We start from the raw sequence: 16,661 nt of genomic DNA on the forward strand, positions 1-16,661 counted from the left end.
TTCCAGAACCATAAGACAATAAACTTCTGCTGCTTTAAACCACTCGGTCTGTAGTATTTTGGAAACTAACGTAACATACTAACTGCCTTTTCAAGGGTTGCTTTGTTTTCGCACTGTTCTTAATTGGATCCTCGCTTTCTGGTTGTAAAAGCAGCAAGAAATATTTCCAACCCTGTAAGAAGCTACCAGAGGGAATAAAAAAGATGTTCATACAGCACGTTTCTTCAAATCACTTAGGACGAGGAGAATGGACCACCCCATAGGGAGAAGGGCCCCGGGCTCCCGGCGGCACCCCCCCGTGGGCAGCCGGGCTCCCCACCAGGCGCACCTGGTGCACGCAGATGTTGCACTTGTCACAGAACACCATCTCGTTGCCATCCTCGCCGTCAGGCGACTGGCACACGTCACAGACAACATCTTCGTCATACTCGATCCCCAGGCCTTCCTCAGTCTCTATGGCATGATTCATATTGTCATAGCATCGCTGTTCAAACTCCTCCAGCACCCGCTCCATGGTGTACTCATCCAGTTCAGGCATTCCTGAAGGAAAAAGGCCACAAGACCCACTTTAATAAATCTGTATTAACAGATGAGATCATTAAAAAATTCTTTATACTTATACAATTCACAGTGGCTAAATACCCTGAATAAATCGGTGAGTGGCCCCAGCTTTTCTACTGAATGCCTCTCAGATCCTTCCAAGGATCAATCAATCTTTAAATTAATTAAAGGCAGAAGGAGTCTTCCATGCAAGAAATAAAGCAAAAGATAAACCCCTGAAGGATTCAAGGATATGAAATACATATAGAGTTAAGTAAGTCATTTCATTATATTTATCATATGTAGCAACTACCGTGTAAGTGACTTCAAAACCATGACCACAAGTTATGGTTTGGGTGTTTTTAAAAAACCTTCCTTTCTTGGCATTGCAAAGTGCTTGGCACCAGATTTGACTGTGAGCACTCAAATGCTTTTAACTGGTTTATCCCTCCTCGCCCCTGGAATTGTACTGAGTTGAAATGCATAGTTAATCAGATGCGTGAAAGACTGAAATACAAGGACATGACTGAAGCCAAGGAGACAGTTCACTGTGAATTAAAGAAACTGCACTGTTAGGCAAGAATGATCAAAAATAGATTTCAAGTGGATATCGTGGTTATAGCTGGTGCTGGGCTAAGATTTTTTTTTCTTCTTCTCTTTGTGGATATTTTCCAAACCTCCTACATTAAAAATACTCATGTGGGCAGGAGAAACAGGCTATAAAAAATACTCAAACAGGACATTCAAGTGGCAGGAAAACAATGGAAATGCTATTAGAGTCTCCAACAACTTTTATGCATTATCATAAATTTTAAAATCAAATTGACTCAAGTTTTTAAAAATCTGAGGAACACATTATGATGCTGTGATAATAAGCCCTAAACACACATTCAAAAAACCCACCCTAATTAATGATCATGTAGATGGTTTCTCCACTTCCAGGCACAACCCAGTGTCTTCTAATGGTTTTGCAAATGCCACTGGCTTTGAAATCACAATCCCATGCTCTATAATTTGTATCATAAGAAAGACCAATTACAGCTAAGACAAGCAAGTGTTCAGTTTGTTACACAACCACATAAACGTATCCTGCAAAAGTACTCAGAATTATCTTTACACCTGACCATTAGCCCAGTTCTTAGTATTTAAGCCATGCACGGAAGCCCCAGGGTCCTTGGGCCGAGTCCTCTGACTTGACACAGGTCTCGAGTACATGTCACTGGGCTTCGCAAGGCTGCTTACAAAGCAGCACATCATCATCTCTGAAGCTGAAATGGAGCATTCAGTTCCAAGAGAGCTCTGAAAACTTCTATACAGATTCTGCAGGACAACTTCCGGGACACCTGAAGCAAGGACCAAAAGGAAGGAAAGCTACGAGGTCTAGCAAAATACTTCAGTAACCAAAACAGCAGCATTCTCTGCTCCAGCTCCGCTGTGGATCCCATGCACTGACAGGCTGCATAGCGTCATGGAAGGATAAGCCATCTATCATGCGCCTAGCTCTGTGCCAGTCTCCGACCCTCAAAACTGACCACTACCAGACACCTCATGATTAGTATGCACTGGAAGGCAAATCAACAGTTCATGCCACTACCGGACCCACTAAAGCTAGCTAATCCTGGTGGTCTGTGACGCAGAGAGTGGACTCGATGCAACAGTTTGGATGTGATCTGAGTGTGTCCCCCAGGAAAGTGGTCCTAAGGTTGGGGACTGCTCCTTCTCACGAAGGGACTGATGCCACATCACAGAAATGGTCTCTCGGCACTGGATTATTCCTGGGGGAGTGAGCCCGGCCCCTCCCTGCTCCCATGCTTCCTAGCTCACACACACACACGCATGTCCCCTTCTCCACTCCGCCACTTCCCTTCTCGCTCCTCCACCAAACTGTTCAACCTTCTAGCCATCAGGATCTTGAGCCAAATACACCTCTTTTCTGAATGTATTATGCAACATCAGGCCTTCCATTAGAGCAACCCAAAGGGACTCAGACAACTGACCTCACTGTCTTGCTCCTCACAGCCTTCAAGTAAACTGCTAGCCACCACGGCTGGTGTGCAAATGAGACCTCCATGCTGTCACCCTTGTCCCAAAACCCTGAGACCAAGTGACTGAGGTGCACAAGCTGCAACTCTACATATACCAACAAGGGCTTCCCACAGCACACACAGCAGGAAACTACAACTTCCTCTATGGTCAGTGAATGAGGGGGGTTAGACCAGAGAAGAGAGGGGAAATGCACAGTGCCCCATGAGAAACAGCCCTCATCAGCCCCACCCCTGTCTTCCTCAAGCCACACACCAATTCTGAATCCATCCCAACACACCTGCTACAGACAGACGGGCTGATGTAGAAAGAGCCCACGAGCCTGGAACCAAGGGATACTGCGGCTTCTCCACGCCGCAACCTAATGTGCCAGAAGGGCTTCCCTAACCACCCCTCGTTAATCAAGACAGCGCCTCTCACCCATCTCCTTAAATTCTTCATTGGTCAGTTCCAGCCATGCAGCGTCCATGTCATTGAGGTCATAGCGACACACGCTGTCAGCCAGCGTCCGGATATCAACATAGCCCAACTCTGGTGGCTCGGAGCTCGATGACACGATGTACTTCTTGGGCCTGATAAACATAAGGGATTTCTCCTCAGACACGACCCTGGGTAACAAGAACACAAGGCAGCCAGGTTACCCTCTCTGCCATGTAGGAGGAAGACTGTCAGAAGGCCCCGGCTGCAGAACGCTCCTCCAACCCCCAACCCAGGTCACGACCAGGTTCACGGGAAACAGATACACCCCAACGCCATCACCCATTAAGACCCCTATAAGAAGTCACTAAAGCCCAACATGAACACAGATATAAAGGAAAGCACTGCCGAAGTCTTCAGAGCCAGGCTTCCTGTGCAGGCGCTATGGCGCAGCAGGTTAAGCCGCCACTTGGGATATGCACGGCCCATACTGGAGTGCCTAGGACTGAGTCTCATCTCTGCTTCAGATCCAGCTCCCAGCTAATGCACACCCTGGGAGGCTGCAGGCAGATGGCTCAGTACTTGGGCCCATGACACTCACACCAGACACCTGCATGGAGTTCCCAGCTCTTGGCTGTTGCGGCCATTTGGGAAGTAAATCAAGATCTCTGTTTCTTTCTCTCTGTGTCACTCTGCCTTTCACATAAAAATAAAATCAGCTTCCTAGGACACTACCATGCCCACCACCATCCACTGACTGCAGCTGCTCTGGCATGCTGTCCACATTGGAAACACTGGCCACCCAGGACCAAGGGTTAATCCGTAAGTCACCTTGCATTAACCCGGCCTGCTCATCCCTGCTGGAGGCCATCACGACCAGGGCTTGCCAAGCACTGGGATCTCAGAAACACGTGAGAAGCTTGTGGAGGCCAGGGCAGCTGCGCGAGCCCCAAGCAGGGCATGCACAGCACAGTGCTGGGAGGCAAGGAGACGTCTTGCATCTTTATCGAGAGACAGCAATAGGCTGAGGCCCTCACCATGAGTCCTGGTCAAAGAGGGGACTCCCAGGAACTCAAGCTTCCTCTTCTCATACGGCCACACATTCTCTCCACCACCTGCTACCGCCTGGACAAGTACTGTGCCCGCCTCAGCCCCCTCCAAAGGGACAGGTACGTGAGAAGAGCAACTCCCACCCACTGGGCACCAGGGACCCTCTTCCCAGAAGTCCACAAGATGCCTCCACTTCTGTGCTTCCACAGTCTGTGTTTGCCCAGAGGCATCAGTGTGAAGCAAGTTCCTCACAACTGCCAGACTGGTGTCATCTACACGGCACTGGACACACAGAGGGGATTAGCTCCCTTTGCTCCCCCAAGAGCAAGATTTCAAGTGAACACTTTCACGGCTGCTTAATGCTCACTTCTTCTGCCCTGGGCTCCCAAGTGAGACAGAACCGATCGACAGGGAACTCTCAGCGGCAGCAAGAATGCTGAAACCCCAGTCTGTCCTGCAGAGCCCGAGGACACTCGCCTCCAGAGGCCAGGCCTCCAGCCCGCAAGGCCACAGGGCCCACTGACTCCCATCCCAGCCTGTGCACCGGCACCGGGCTCCGAGACAACATGGGCACTTGCCGCCACTGTAGGTTCTCAGGTGTCCCAAAGTGACAACAACCAAATTCCGTCACCTCAAACTCCTGGAGAGACTCCAGTGGGTGGGGGCCAAGAGAGAAGCCCAGTCCACATTCAGCCACGGCCAAACAGTCTGCTTCACAAAGCAGCAGCCGACTGACGGCCTGGCCGAGAAACCAGGTGCTGGCTGAGCACACAGGGCGCTCAACCTCTCTGAAGAAAACTGCAGGACACACGGACCGGGAAGGTGGGATAAGATGAGCCAGGTGGGTATAATCTGATTCTGGGGTGAGTCGGGAAGGCCTGCGCCTGAACAGTCCCTTCAGCAAAGGAATTCTGTCAGCAAACCCACAGCACACACAGCAAGATCAGCTGGCAGGCAGGTCTCTGCACACCTGTCCTCCAACAGTGGCACCAGCCCCCACAGCGCGGATACGTGGGTCTCGCTGGGTGCCAACGAGGCCAGACACTTCTCTCCCAGGGAGCCATGCTACAGAGCAAACGCAGAGCGCAGGGAGAAAGGCACCAGCTGAGTGAGCGTGCCATTTCCCTCCGAGCCAGTCCCTGCCCTGTGTGTCTTGGAATCTGCTCTCCTCTCCTAAGAGAGCCGTCCCCAGAGACAGCTGCAGTGCTGGCTCCACTTGACACGTCACACTGTCTCACCACCTGCCCAGTACCTGGCTACGGGGACAGGAGGGAGGGCGACAGCAGGTGCAGAGGCAGCTCTACCTGGCCACTGGCTGAGGGATGGTTCCCGGGCTCACGGGCACTTGGACCCCTTTCTCCCACTCCTGTCTCCAGGGATCTGCCAACACGTAGTACTCATCCGGGTTCAGCTGGTAGGAGTCATGCAGCTTCATGGCGGTGATCAGGTCTGTTCTAAACACCTGGAAAGGGAGAGAAAGGGACACTGACATTTGATATTTGCCTTCTGATTCAGAGTTCCGGCAGCTGCAGGTAACCATGGAGCTGCCATGCAAGGTCACTGTATCAACAAAGAACGAGGCTGACCTATCATTACAGAAACCCTGTGGCTGACACGCCTTCACCTCTCCCAGGCTTAGGCGGCAGCTGATGGAACACCGCCCTCTGAGTCCACACTGCAGGCACAACAGTGTCTGCAACACCAACACAGCAGCAGAAGACTCCTCATCGTCCCCCTGTGAGAAACTTCTAAGAACTCACAATTCACCAAGAGGGCTGCTGAAAGTGTGCACCTGCGAGGAGCTAGTTCATCCAAAGGTGCTCTTTCGCTAAATGTTTTACAAGTAAAACTCCACCAACCATGTGTAACTGCAGGCCAAAACCTTGTGGAATCACCAGGACCTCATCATCATCTACGCTCACACTGCTCCCAGCCCACCGCGACCTCACAGGGCATCAGGTTTACGCCAAGGTACCTGTGAGGTCAAGGTCAAGGTCCAGGTTGGTCAGTGCCAGGCAGACCCACAGGCCTGGAAAAACCAGGAAAGAAGCAACAGCAGGCCCCATGGGTGCTTGCAGAGACTGCTTGCACACCGTCACTGGCATAACGTCCACCCAGGAAGCAGTGGAGAGGAGACAGGGAAAGACAGAAAAGGAGGAAAGGTGGCAGAGAGAGAGAAGAAGGTTTGCTTCCCCATCAGGCCAAAGAAAAGAGGGGGGAAAAAACATAAAACTTAAAGTACTGCTCCTCAGCCAAGAGATCCCCCCATTTGCTCGTCCCAGACACAGAGAGGGAAAACCGCAGGAAAGGCCGCCCTCCCAGCCTCGGCTCCTCTGCACTCACCGGTCTGCAGCATTCGCAGTCACCAAGGCCTGACATCCGGGCACAGCACGCACCGCCTCCCGGCCAGCGAGTGCAGCTGGTCCCCTCTCGAGCCCTGTCCTCGGCCCACTCACGTCTAAGGGCTACATAAGGAAGCGCTGACCTTGGCACGAGCGCCAGCCCAGAGTTGTATTTGGCACACAGCGAGCCTGCATCCGTAAGCTGCCCTCTCTGTTTACACAAGCCACAATGCTGAAGTCTCTCTTCTCAGGACAGGGAGTTCTTTCTTGTGCTGCGAAGCACAGTTCACATCATATGCCTGCTAATAGATCCATATTTGTTTTTCCTGGTGGCTTTTCAGGCTGCTGATCACTTTAATAAACTTCGTCCTCATGAAGTCTGAGGGAGTGTCTGAATTTTAAAAAAGGCCATTTCTCCAGGCTGCCACGTCCAACACCAGCTTTTCCCAGTTCACCACCCCCTACGTCTAAAGTCCCATTAACAAGCAAGAACCTGGTCGTGCACCTTCCACAGAAACCACTGGGGTCCCTTCAAGCATGGGAACCCCCAAAGCAGGTGTCCAGCACAGTCCCCTCCCAGCCCCAGGGGAGAGGCCTGTGAAAACCTAAGGCATGGGCCCACACCATCAAGAAACAGATCAGATCAAAGGAAAAGATGGAGAGAAAATGAAAAACAAGGGAAGAAAGAAGAATGAAAGAAGAACCAAAGAAGAAGACAACCAATCTGAAGCAATGAGATAAGAAAAGGCAGCCCACCAGTGCTTGACTCAAAGACCAGTCAAGGACTGAAACACACACCTCAAATGGACGCAAGCTCCCCAGTTCCCAGCACAGGTCAGTACTGGCACTTGACGTAGAAAGTTGCTGGAGCTCAGAGCTGAACTCTGGGAAATCTGCATGGGTCAGGGACAAGGCCAGAGCGAGTCCTTGCTACCCAGCTCCCCCCTGTTGCTTGGTGCGGGCGCTGGCAGCAGGGCTCCGTCGACACTGCTGAGCAGCGAGTCACAACCCCTTAGTAGGGCTGTCTGTGCTCAGTGCTGCAGTAACAGGAGCACACTCCATCTAAGTGCAAGGAAAACCTCGTAGTAGCTATGCACACAGTGACGAGTAGCAGGTGCTCCAGTACTGCAGGGAAGGAAGTGAGCGCTCCTGGCTCAAATGGACAAAACCAACCAAGGGGCCAAACAGCCACCTCCCCAGGAACTGGATCCAATGCTGAAGTGCCCCCTTCAATGGTTTTTTGTGACCCTAAAGGATGCTCACTGCCGTCTTGAGGAAGATGGCTTTCTGCATCTGAGCAACCATCCTCTGCCATCACAGTGGCACCTCCAGGAAGCCCTGTCCCTGTGCTGCCACTGAAGGATGAGTCTGTCTTCAAAGTCACCCCACACCTTAGTGTTCCACCCAAAACTCTCATCCCCGTAACCTGCTCACTAGAAACTGCACCCAACCAAAATGCCATTCCTTCAGTGACTTCAAAATGCCATTCCTGGGGCCAACGCTGTGGAGTAGCGGGTAAAGCTGATGCCTGCAGTGCTGGCATCCCAAATGGGTGCCGGTTCAAGTCCTGGCAGCTCCACTTCCGATCCAGCTCTCTGCTATGGCTGGGAAAGCAGTAGAAGATGGCCCAAGTCCTTGGGCCCCTGCACCTGCATGAGAGACCCAGAAGAAGCTCCTGGCTCCTGGCTTGGGATCGGCACAGCTCTGGCCTTTGTGGCCAACTGGGGAGTGAACCAGTGGATGGAAGACCTCTGTCTGTCTCTCTGCCTCTCCTTCTCTTTCTTTGTAACTTTCAAATAAATAAATAAATCTTAAAAAAAAAAAAAAAAGGCAAAATGCCACTCCTTCAGTGACTTCAATCCTCACAGCCCAGCAAAGGTTTTCGGGGAAAACAGCTCTCAGGACTGGCAGGGTCCCAGCAGAGAGAAATACACCTAAACACAACGTCAGAGAAGAAACGACAGGGTTGGGGGAGCAGGAGGAACAGGGGAGAACGCCTTAAGTATAATCCCCAAAACAAAACTCCCAGATTAACACTGGGTTGTGCCAAATAAGCCACAAAGTCGTGGCTAAAACTAACTTGAGGCTGGCAGTGACTTGGCAGCATCCGAACCCACTGATCTCCCAGCCAGAGGAAAACTTGTGGAGAGCCAGCAAAGATGGAACAGGAGAGCAAAGAATGAACGCAACTAATGATACCAGCCAGCACTTACTGAGCACTTCTCACGTGCCAGGACTATGCACGTGCTTGCTCCGGGGCTGCCTGCATATTAACCCACAGAATCCTCAAGGATTCATGAGGGGACACCTGTGTCTTCCCCATCTCACAGACTCGGAAACAGGCACAGGACTGCAGACATAAACAGCAAACTGGGCTGTGTGTGTGGCATGGACCCCCCTGCACACACACACACACACACACACACACACACACACACACTCCACACAGTGAGACAGACAGGCACCCCAGAAGTACCTCTGATGGCTTTCGATCTTCATGTCTGGAGCAGGAGCTTCTCCTGTGCTGGGATCGAGAGTTCTGAGACCAGGTAGTTGACAGGCCTAAAGAAACAAAGATCCAAAGAGGAACTATTTATTATAAACAGCACGGGCCCCTCGGTGTTCCCTGAGGTTCATTCTCGTCCTCAAACATCAGGGTTCACCTGGGTGCCGCTGCAGGAGACAGCCGGCAAACTCTCTGGGTGCTCACAAGCTCCTGCACTCCCACCACATACTGAACGCTCATTTCCCAAAGCAGGCCTGCACTGTGTGCGGCGACGCGGAGCCCTGGGCTCAGCACACAAGAGGGGACGGCCCTCAGAACCCCAGGAAGGTGGCACCTTCCCGGGGAAGCCCGCGCTTTTGAAGGCGTTCAAAGCCTCACATCGGCAAATACAAAGTGGAAAACGCCTTCCTGGGATTTCACTAAGCCTTGTAAATGCTAAGATCAGAACACTGAAAAGGAGCTGATGCCACAGGGCATAAAAACAGCATTCTCTAGAGCAGGGCACCTCTGGGGCTGGCGCTGTGCTACGGCAGGTTAAGCCACTGCCTGCAACGCCGGCATCTCCTGAGCACTGGTTCGTGTCTCAGCTGCTCCACTTCTGATCCTAATGCCTGGGAAAGCAGCAGAAGATGGCCCACGTGCTTGGGCCTCTGCCACCCATGTGGGAGGCTCAGATGAGAGTTCCAGGTTCCTAGCTTTGGCCTGGCTCAGCCAACTGGTGTGGTCATTTGGGGAATGAACCAGAAGACGGAAGATCTCGTGTGTGTGTGTGTGTGTGTGTGTGTGTATGTGTCTTATGTCTTATACTCTGCTCGCTCTCTCTCTGTAACTCTTTCAAATAAATATTAAGTCTTCAAAAGCATGCCCTCATGCCCACACAGAACCTAAGGTACCAACAGCCGTATACCCTTTCAACGTGCCTCCTCCGCTCTCAGGAAAATGCTCTGGACCTTGCTTCCCAAGGGGCTCTAATCCCGTCAAATGGCCTGTCACCTACCATTCCAAAGTCTTGTGACTGCCCAGCCCAGCTCCTCTCTCCACCCTGCTTCAAGTGCTGCCTGCGCCTCATGGGGGCTCTCTGTGGGCCCCTCCTTTCCATGTACGTCCCCCCACCACCACTGTTTCTCCCATATTCACTCCTCTTGTTCCAGATGCTCACCCTGGGGAGTGCTCCCCCTTGTCTGAAATCTAAGCCTACACACTCCCCTAGACTAAGCTCCATCCCACACTCCAGACCCGGTTCCACCTTCAGATTAGACATCATCAGCCTACGGTGGTCTGAGATCTGTCACCTCAGCATTATAAAAACCAAACTCAAGTTCACCTAGCAGGGACCAGCACTATGGCATAGAAGGTTAAGACTCTGCCTGCGGTGCCAGAATCGAATACCGGTGCCAGCTGCTCACTTCTGACCCAGCTCCGTTACTGCACCTGAGAAAGCAGCATAAGATGGCTCAAGTGCTTAGGCCCCTGTAACCACATGGGAGACCCAGAAAAAGCTTGTGGCTCCAGGCTGTGGCCTGGCCCAGCCACAGCCACTGGGAGTGTGAACCAGGTGTTGAAATCTCTCTCTCTTTCTTTCTCTCTCCTCTCTGTATTTCTGCCTTTCAAATAAATAATCTTTAAAAAAAATTGCCCAGCATGCTCTGCCTCCTGCATCCCTACCTTGTTGAATGTCACCAACATTTCTACTGACACCTCTCACTCAGGACAGATGTGCATAAAGGCCAAGTCACAGCAATGCAACTCCCCATGGCTGGCCTCCTGTCCCTCTCCGCCGCTGCCTCCTGTTAACTCATTACAGGGCCTCCTACTTGTGGGTGGCCCACTGCTGCCAGAGATCAGAGGCCCTCACAGCCACCTGATGCCCTTGCCCAAGTGCCTCATGACTCACCCGTGCTGCCCAGCTGCAACAACCAGCACCCCCACGCCACACACCCAGAAAGGAAGAAAATCTACAGAAAATAAAAGCCGAATGCCCGGCGGAACTCAATCCCTTGTCACTCAAAGAGGAAGCTCTTCTCCCGCAGACTCCAGGGACCGGGACCCAGGGGCACTGAGAACCAGGCTCCGCACATAAGCCCATCGGCAGATTGGCAGTGCTGCCTGCCAGGAAGAGGTCCGCGGCACCCTTGAGCGCCCGTGCTGAGGCCCTGCAAGTGATCCCTGCCAGTTCACAAATCTCTCCAGGAAGTCTTCCTGTAGCACAGTTCCAGCTGTACCTTTACGCCCCAGATGAACAGGGAAGCTTCACTCTCATGCTGAGAGAAATATTCTGGACACACTAGCGTCAGCGAGCCCGACTTGCAGAAGTTCTAACCTGGTCACCAGAAGGGAAGCGGAAGCCATGCTGGGACCCAGCAGGGGAAGGAGGCTGTGTGGCTCCTAACAGCTACACACAGCTTCACCCCCAAGCCCGCACGCATCCAGGACGTGCAGGGAGGCAGGTGAAGGGGCCGGGTGAGGAAGGGAGGGCCCCTTCACTCTGAATCACCACACAAAGTATTAGAAATGATTAGGACAGAAGCTAGAACACTTGAAAAGGATGAAAGTGAGGCGGGGGAGAAGTACCTTACTGTCAAATACTTCCAGGGTTAATGCACAAACAACAAGTGTGCTCATTCTTGAGTTTTGTGACCCTCTTGTCTCCTCTTGGCAATCTGTCAGAAGTCCCTCCCCCTCCCTCAAGTGGTTTCCAAGACTCCCAGGAAGCTTGCAGCTCTGCTGACACCCAAGGAATGACACCCAAGGAATGACATCCCCTTGGAAATTTATCCTAGGACTATTTTTGTGAATCTTAAAAATTGGTGTCTACTTTGCTTTCAACAAGTTAGGTAGAGGCAGGCACTTGGCACAGCAGTTAAGCCACCACTTGGGATACCTGCATCCCACACTAAAGTGCATACCTAGTTCAAGTCCCAGGTCCTCAGCCTTCTGATCCAGCTTCTCACTCATGCACCCTGGAAGGTAGCACATGATGATGGCTCAAGTTATGTGGGTCTCTGCCACCCACATGGGAAACCCACATGGAGTTCCAGGCTCCCGTCCTGGCCATTTTGGGCATTTGCAGAGTAAAACAGTGCAAGGGAGATCTCTCTCTGCCAGCTATCTTACTCTATCTCTGCCTTTCAAATGAAATGTAAAAATTTAAAAATGAAATAAAAAACTTTTTAAATCCAAAGATGCTACATATTTAGCAACAGTATTATTAAACAAGAGACAGATCCATCCAAAATTAGTCTGTTCCATTTCCTCTTAATTTACCTAGTGTGGATATAACACAGGAGGGAAAGAAAGATTAATCCTACTAAACTCAATTTGCAGAAAAGGAAAAACTAGAAAACAAGCTAAATTTAAATTATCACTGACATTTTTAGCAGCTTCTTTAGTAAAGCCTGAAACAAGTGGGCACTGTGGTACAGTGGGCTGGGCTGCCACTCGAGACACCTGCAGCCCACATCAGAGTCCGTTCAAGTCCTGGCTACTCCACTTCCCATCAGCTCTCTCCTAATGTGCCTGGGAAGCAGCAGATGACGGCCCAAGTGCTTGAGTACCTGCCACCCAAGTGGCAGGTCTAGATGGGAGTTCCTGCTCCTGACTTTAGACAGGCCCAACCCCATCTGTTGAAAACATTTGGGGAATAAACCAGCAGAGGGAAGATATTTATCTCTCTAATAAATAAATTTTTTTAAAAAAAGCAAAAAAAAAAAAAAACAAACCAGTAACAACCTAAAAATCCAGACTGTTATAAACAAAGTATGGTACATCCATACAGTAGAATACTATCACCCAGTAATAAAAAAAGGAATGAGCTATTAATATACACAACATGGATAAATGTTGAAATAATTATGTTTAGTGAAAGAAGCCAGACTCAAAAAAAAAAGAAGAAGAAGAATGTATCCTGTGTTATTCCATTTATATAGAACTCTGGAAAATGCAAACTAATCCATAGTGACAGAAAGTGCATCAGCGGTTGAGGAAAAGGAGCAAGGGAGGATTATCTGGATTTGTATGGTGCTGTGGATGTAAACATGCCAAAACATATCAAAATGTACACTTAATACATGCGGTGAACTGTGTGTCAATTATCCCTCAATAAAGTTATTAAAAATTATCACTGAGCTATCCTGCATTAACAGGAAAGGGAAAGAAAATCCTGTCATTTACACGGGTTATCTGTAGAAAACCTAGACTTGGCTGCTGAACCAGGCGGGAACCAGGGGCAGGGAACCTGGGATCTAAGAAACCGCGCTGCCTCCCACGACCAGTGTCACTTGTTGCTGCCATCACCTCCCTCTGAGCTACCTGCCCACATCAGAAACATTTACTGCAGCAAGAGCCCTCAGCACAAAACAGAATTCCCGATACATGCAACAGCTAAGCCAGTGCCGGGCACACAGTGGTTTCTCAGTACTTGTTTGAAAAAGTAGACTCCAAAAATGTTTAAGTGTTGTTCAGGATGGCGCAAGCTCTATAGCCAGAGCCATCACTGTAACCTAAGAACTAAAGGTGCAGATACCAGAAACACACTCCTCCTTTTTTTTAAAATATCAAAAGGCTGAGAAACAGAGACAGAGAGAGTACTCCCATCCTCCGGTTCCCTCTCCAAAAACCAGCAACAGCCAGAGCTAGGCCAGGCCAAGCCAGGAACCCAGAATTCAAGCAAGGTCTCCCACGGTGGTGGCAGGGACCCAAGAATTTGAGCCATCACCTGCTGCCTCACAGGGTGTGCATTAGCAGGAAGCTGGAACTGGAAGCAGGACCTGGGCTCAAACCCATGCACTCTGATATGGGATACGGGACTCCCAAGCAGTGGCATAACTGTTGAACCAAACACCCACTGTTATATTCCCCTGCTTTACCTGAGAAGATCTGTTCCTGAGGTCAAGGAAAATAAAGCAATAACACATTTAGAGACAGATCAGCGGTTACCACTGCTTCCTGCTTGAAATGCACTGACATCTGCCTAAGTATTCAAAGGCCAAAGGCCGGAGACTCAAAACTGACTCGTCCTTAAGCACCCTCATCCTCCCTGCAGTCAAACATTTCCCAGGCTGTCAGGAAGCCCTCAGACGATTATCAAAGCCAAAGTAACTCCTAACCCTCCTTAATTAAAAATGTGTGCAGACATATAGACAGACACAGACATAGATGTACTTTATAAAGCACTTTCTGGAAAAGCATTTTGGGCTGAGATTCAAACCCAAAATGAGCACATGTCAAACACCAAAAGGACTGGGAGACAGCGACTGAGGCTACACCATGGCACCAGCTACCAGGTGAAAACTGGGCTGAGGTTATCCTGGCTGCGGGTACACTCTGTTTCCGTTTCCAAAGTAATGATATTCAATGACAAACCAAATTATGAAGAAGGGGACAAGTAACATTTTTTTTTGTTTTTGCCTTCAGGAGACAAGGTGGGGATTCTATAACTCTCACACTAATGTCAAAAATTATTTTACTGCTGCCCACAAGGTAAGCTCACTACCTACAGTTAAGACCACTCTGGTAACCAATAAGTGACTTGAAATTCTTGACTTGTACTGTTCAAGTAAGAACAATTATATAGTAAAACTGTCTTACATGAGACAGTTTACTGAGTGGGAAAAGTGAGCGGTTTGTAAACCCTCAACCTCCAGCAAAACAGAACCTTTGGGCGCAACAGAAAGTTACAAAGGCTCAAGAAGGCAGCACTGTTAGATCACAGCGGCCTGAGCCCAACATCCCGCGTGCTTCCTCCTAGTCCTATTAGACAGACATCTTGAACACTCCCCTTTGAAATATTAAAAATAGCCGTGCTGCCGTGCCCTAGATCTAAAAGAAGGGAAAACCTCAAGAGTAAATCTAATGCATTCTGCACACGCCTCTCACATTGGGGAGCTCGTGTGCAGTGCAAAAAAGGTCCAGAAATGAGAATGAATGGCGGTCTTGGCATTCACACCACCACACAGCGCATGCCAAGAGAGAATGTCCCCAGTGACCAAATGCCACTCTGCTGTGACTCTGATGCTGCTCCTGGACATGACATGATATGCTGGTGTCTTCAGATACAGGAAAGCAGCTTGACAAAAGATGCTGATGGCTGGCAGGTTACAAGTCCCCCCGCTTGGTGAGAAACAGCACAGACCTGGCACAGACGCCCGTGTGTTACCTGAGGGCTACACTATACCCCATCCGTGTGCCAAGTGAAGCAATGCAGCAAAAACCCTCATATGAAATTAAGCAAAATGTTAGTCTAGTTGTTGGTTCTCAGCAAAACAGAAGACGAGCATCCTAAGTAACTGCTATTCTATTCGTGGCAGGGGTCCTACACCAAAGCTCTTCCACAGCTCCACTCTTCTTGATCCTAAGTTTCTAAAAGTCAAGGCTTTGTTGGCCTCCCTGTGGTGGGAAGGCGGCCGGGAGTCAGGGACGGTGCGGGTCCTCCCTGGTCTCCAGGTAGCCACACCTGAGCACAGCTGCTCACACTTCCCCAGTTTCCAGAGGCGAGCTCTGCGTCACACCTGTGATAATGAGGTCCCGCACCTCCACCTTCCAAAGCAGACACCACACAGACTTCAAAGAACTGGCCCAGAGATGTTGCCACGTACTTCAAAAGGAAGACTTAGACCGTCAATCACCTGACACGCAGACCTTTCACGGTCACCCACCACTCCTGAGGAGGTCCAAGTGCAGGGCCACAGATCATTTCCTGCTGCTCCCTCCTTAACCCCTCCCCCCCCCCAAGATGCCCTCCTGTGCATCTGGAAGGGATGGGGGGGGGGGGGACAATACACACTCCACAGCATTTGAGTGCAAATTCCTCACATTTCAAGAATTGCTCCACACAACTCCAAAGAATTACAAGATAGAATGCAAATCAGAGGTGCAGAGGCACTTTCTTACAAAAGAGAAGCCAAGGAAGATGTACAGGAAGTTAAACAAGCACAGCCAGCCACACCTCAGCAAATGAACACAAATGATCAGAAAATGTAAGGAATCCAGGAATCCACTAATGCAGCCTCAGAAGGTGTCCTTAGGCGGGAAAGGGCAGTCTCTCTTCACTACATGTCGACAAAGCCAAGGAGAGCCCAGAAAAACAGACGCTCTCCTTCTCACCAACCAGCATTACCAAATGGCAAAACCCCGGCCCACTGTGTCTGCCCCTTTATTATCTCAGGTGTGGGGTGGGCTCGACAGGTGTCGCAATCCAGGCCTTCTTCCCACAGATCCCTGAAACTTAGAAGGTTAGACAGGAACAAGAAGTCCTGCTTCACAACCTGGGGAAAAAGCATCATAATCAACCAGCATTCTTCCACCCTTCTTTGCAAAGAGCAAAGGACAGTTTACGTGTGAATCTTTGAGAGACACAGAATTTCAAAACAATCAGGGGCAGGCATTCGGTACACCTGAAACACCCACATCCCACTGTCAGAGTGCCTGGGTTCAAAGCTCTGGTTCTGCTCCCAATTCCTAGCTTCCTGCTAATGGATACCCTGAGAAATAACAGATGATGGCTCAAGCACTTGCTTCCCTGCCACTCACATGGGAGACCCTGACCTCCCAGCTCCTGACTTCAGCCCAGCCCAACCCCGGCTATAACAGACATGTGAGAAGTGAACCAGCAGGTGGGGAAATGCTTTCTCACACAAGTTCATTTTCTCTCTCTCTCTCTGCCCCTCAAATAACATAAGTATTACTCTAACCAATTAAAAAAAAAAAAAAAACACACCATTTGCCTTTGGCTATGGTAAAGTTCCAAAAAAAATAAACATGCAAGA

At 50.1% G+C, this 16,661-nt stretch overlaps 1 protein-coding gene across 14 annotated transcripts in view; it reads right to left on the reverse strand.

Annotated features, from left to right (window-relative positions):
• The window catches only part of JADE1 (jade family PHD finger 1), a 63,143-nt gene that overhangs the window by 21,257 nt on the left and 25,225 nt on the right, over window positions 1-16,661 (reverse strand). For 10 of the 14 annotated variants that reach the window (XM_051819883.2, XM_017347570.3, XM_070047586.1 and 7 more), the window contains exons 3-6: window positions 8,869-8,954; window positions 5,355-5,512; window positions 3,004-3,191; window positions 329-540 (exon numbers count right to left, since the gene is read on the reverse strand). In XM_051819883.2, coding sequence (XP_051675843.1) covers window positions 329-540; window positions 3,004-3,191; window positions 5,355-5,512; window positions 8,869-8,954 — 644 coding nt within the window. Of the gene's footprint in view, window positions 1-328; window positions 541-3,003; window positions 3,192-5,354; window positions 5,513-6,393; window positions 6,626-8,868; window positions 8,955-16,661 lie in introns of those variants that run through there. The other 4 variants (XM_070047587.1, XM_070047582.1, XM_070047588.1 and 1 more) reach the window with 2 other exon arrangements.

This window comes from Oryctolagus cuniculus, chromosome 8 (genome assembly GCF_964237555.1).
Source record: "Oryctolagus cuniculus chromosome 8, mOryCun1.1, whole genome shotgun sequence".
In the NCBI taxonomy this organism is placed as follows: Eukaryota; Metazoa; Chordata; class Mammalia; order Lagomorpha; family Leporidae; genus Oryctolagus; species Oryctolagus cuniculus.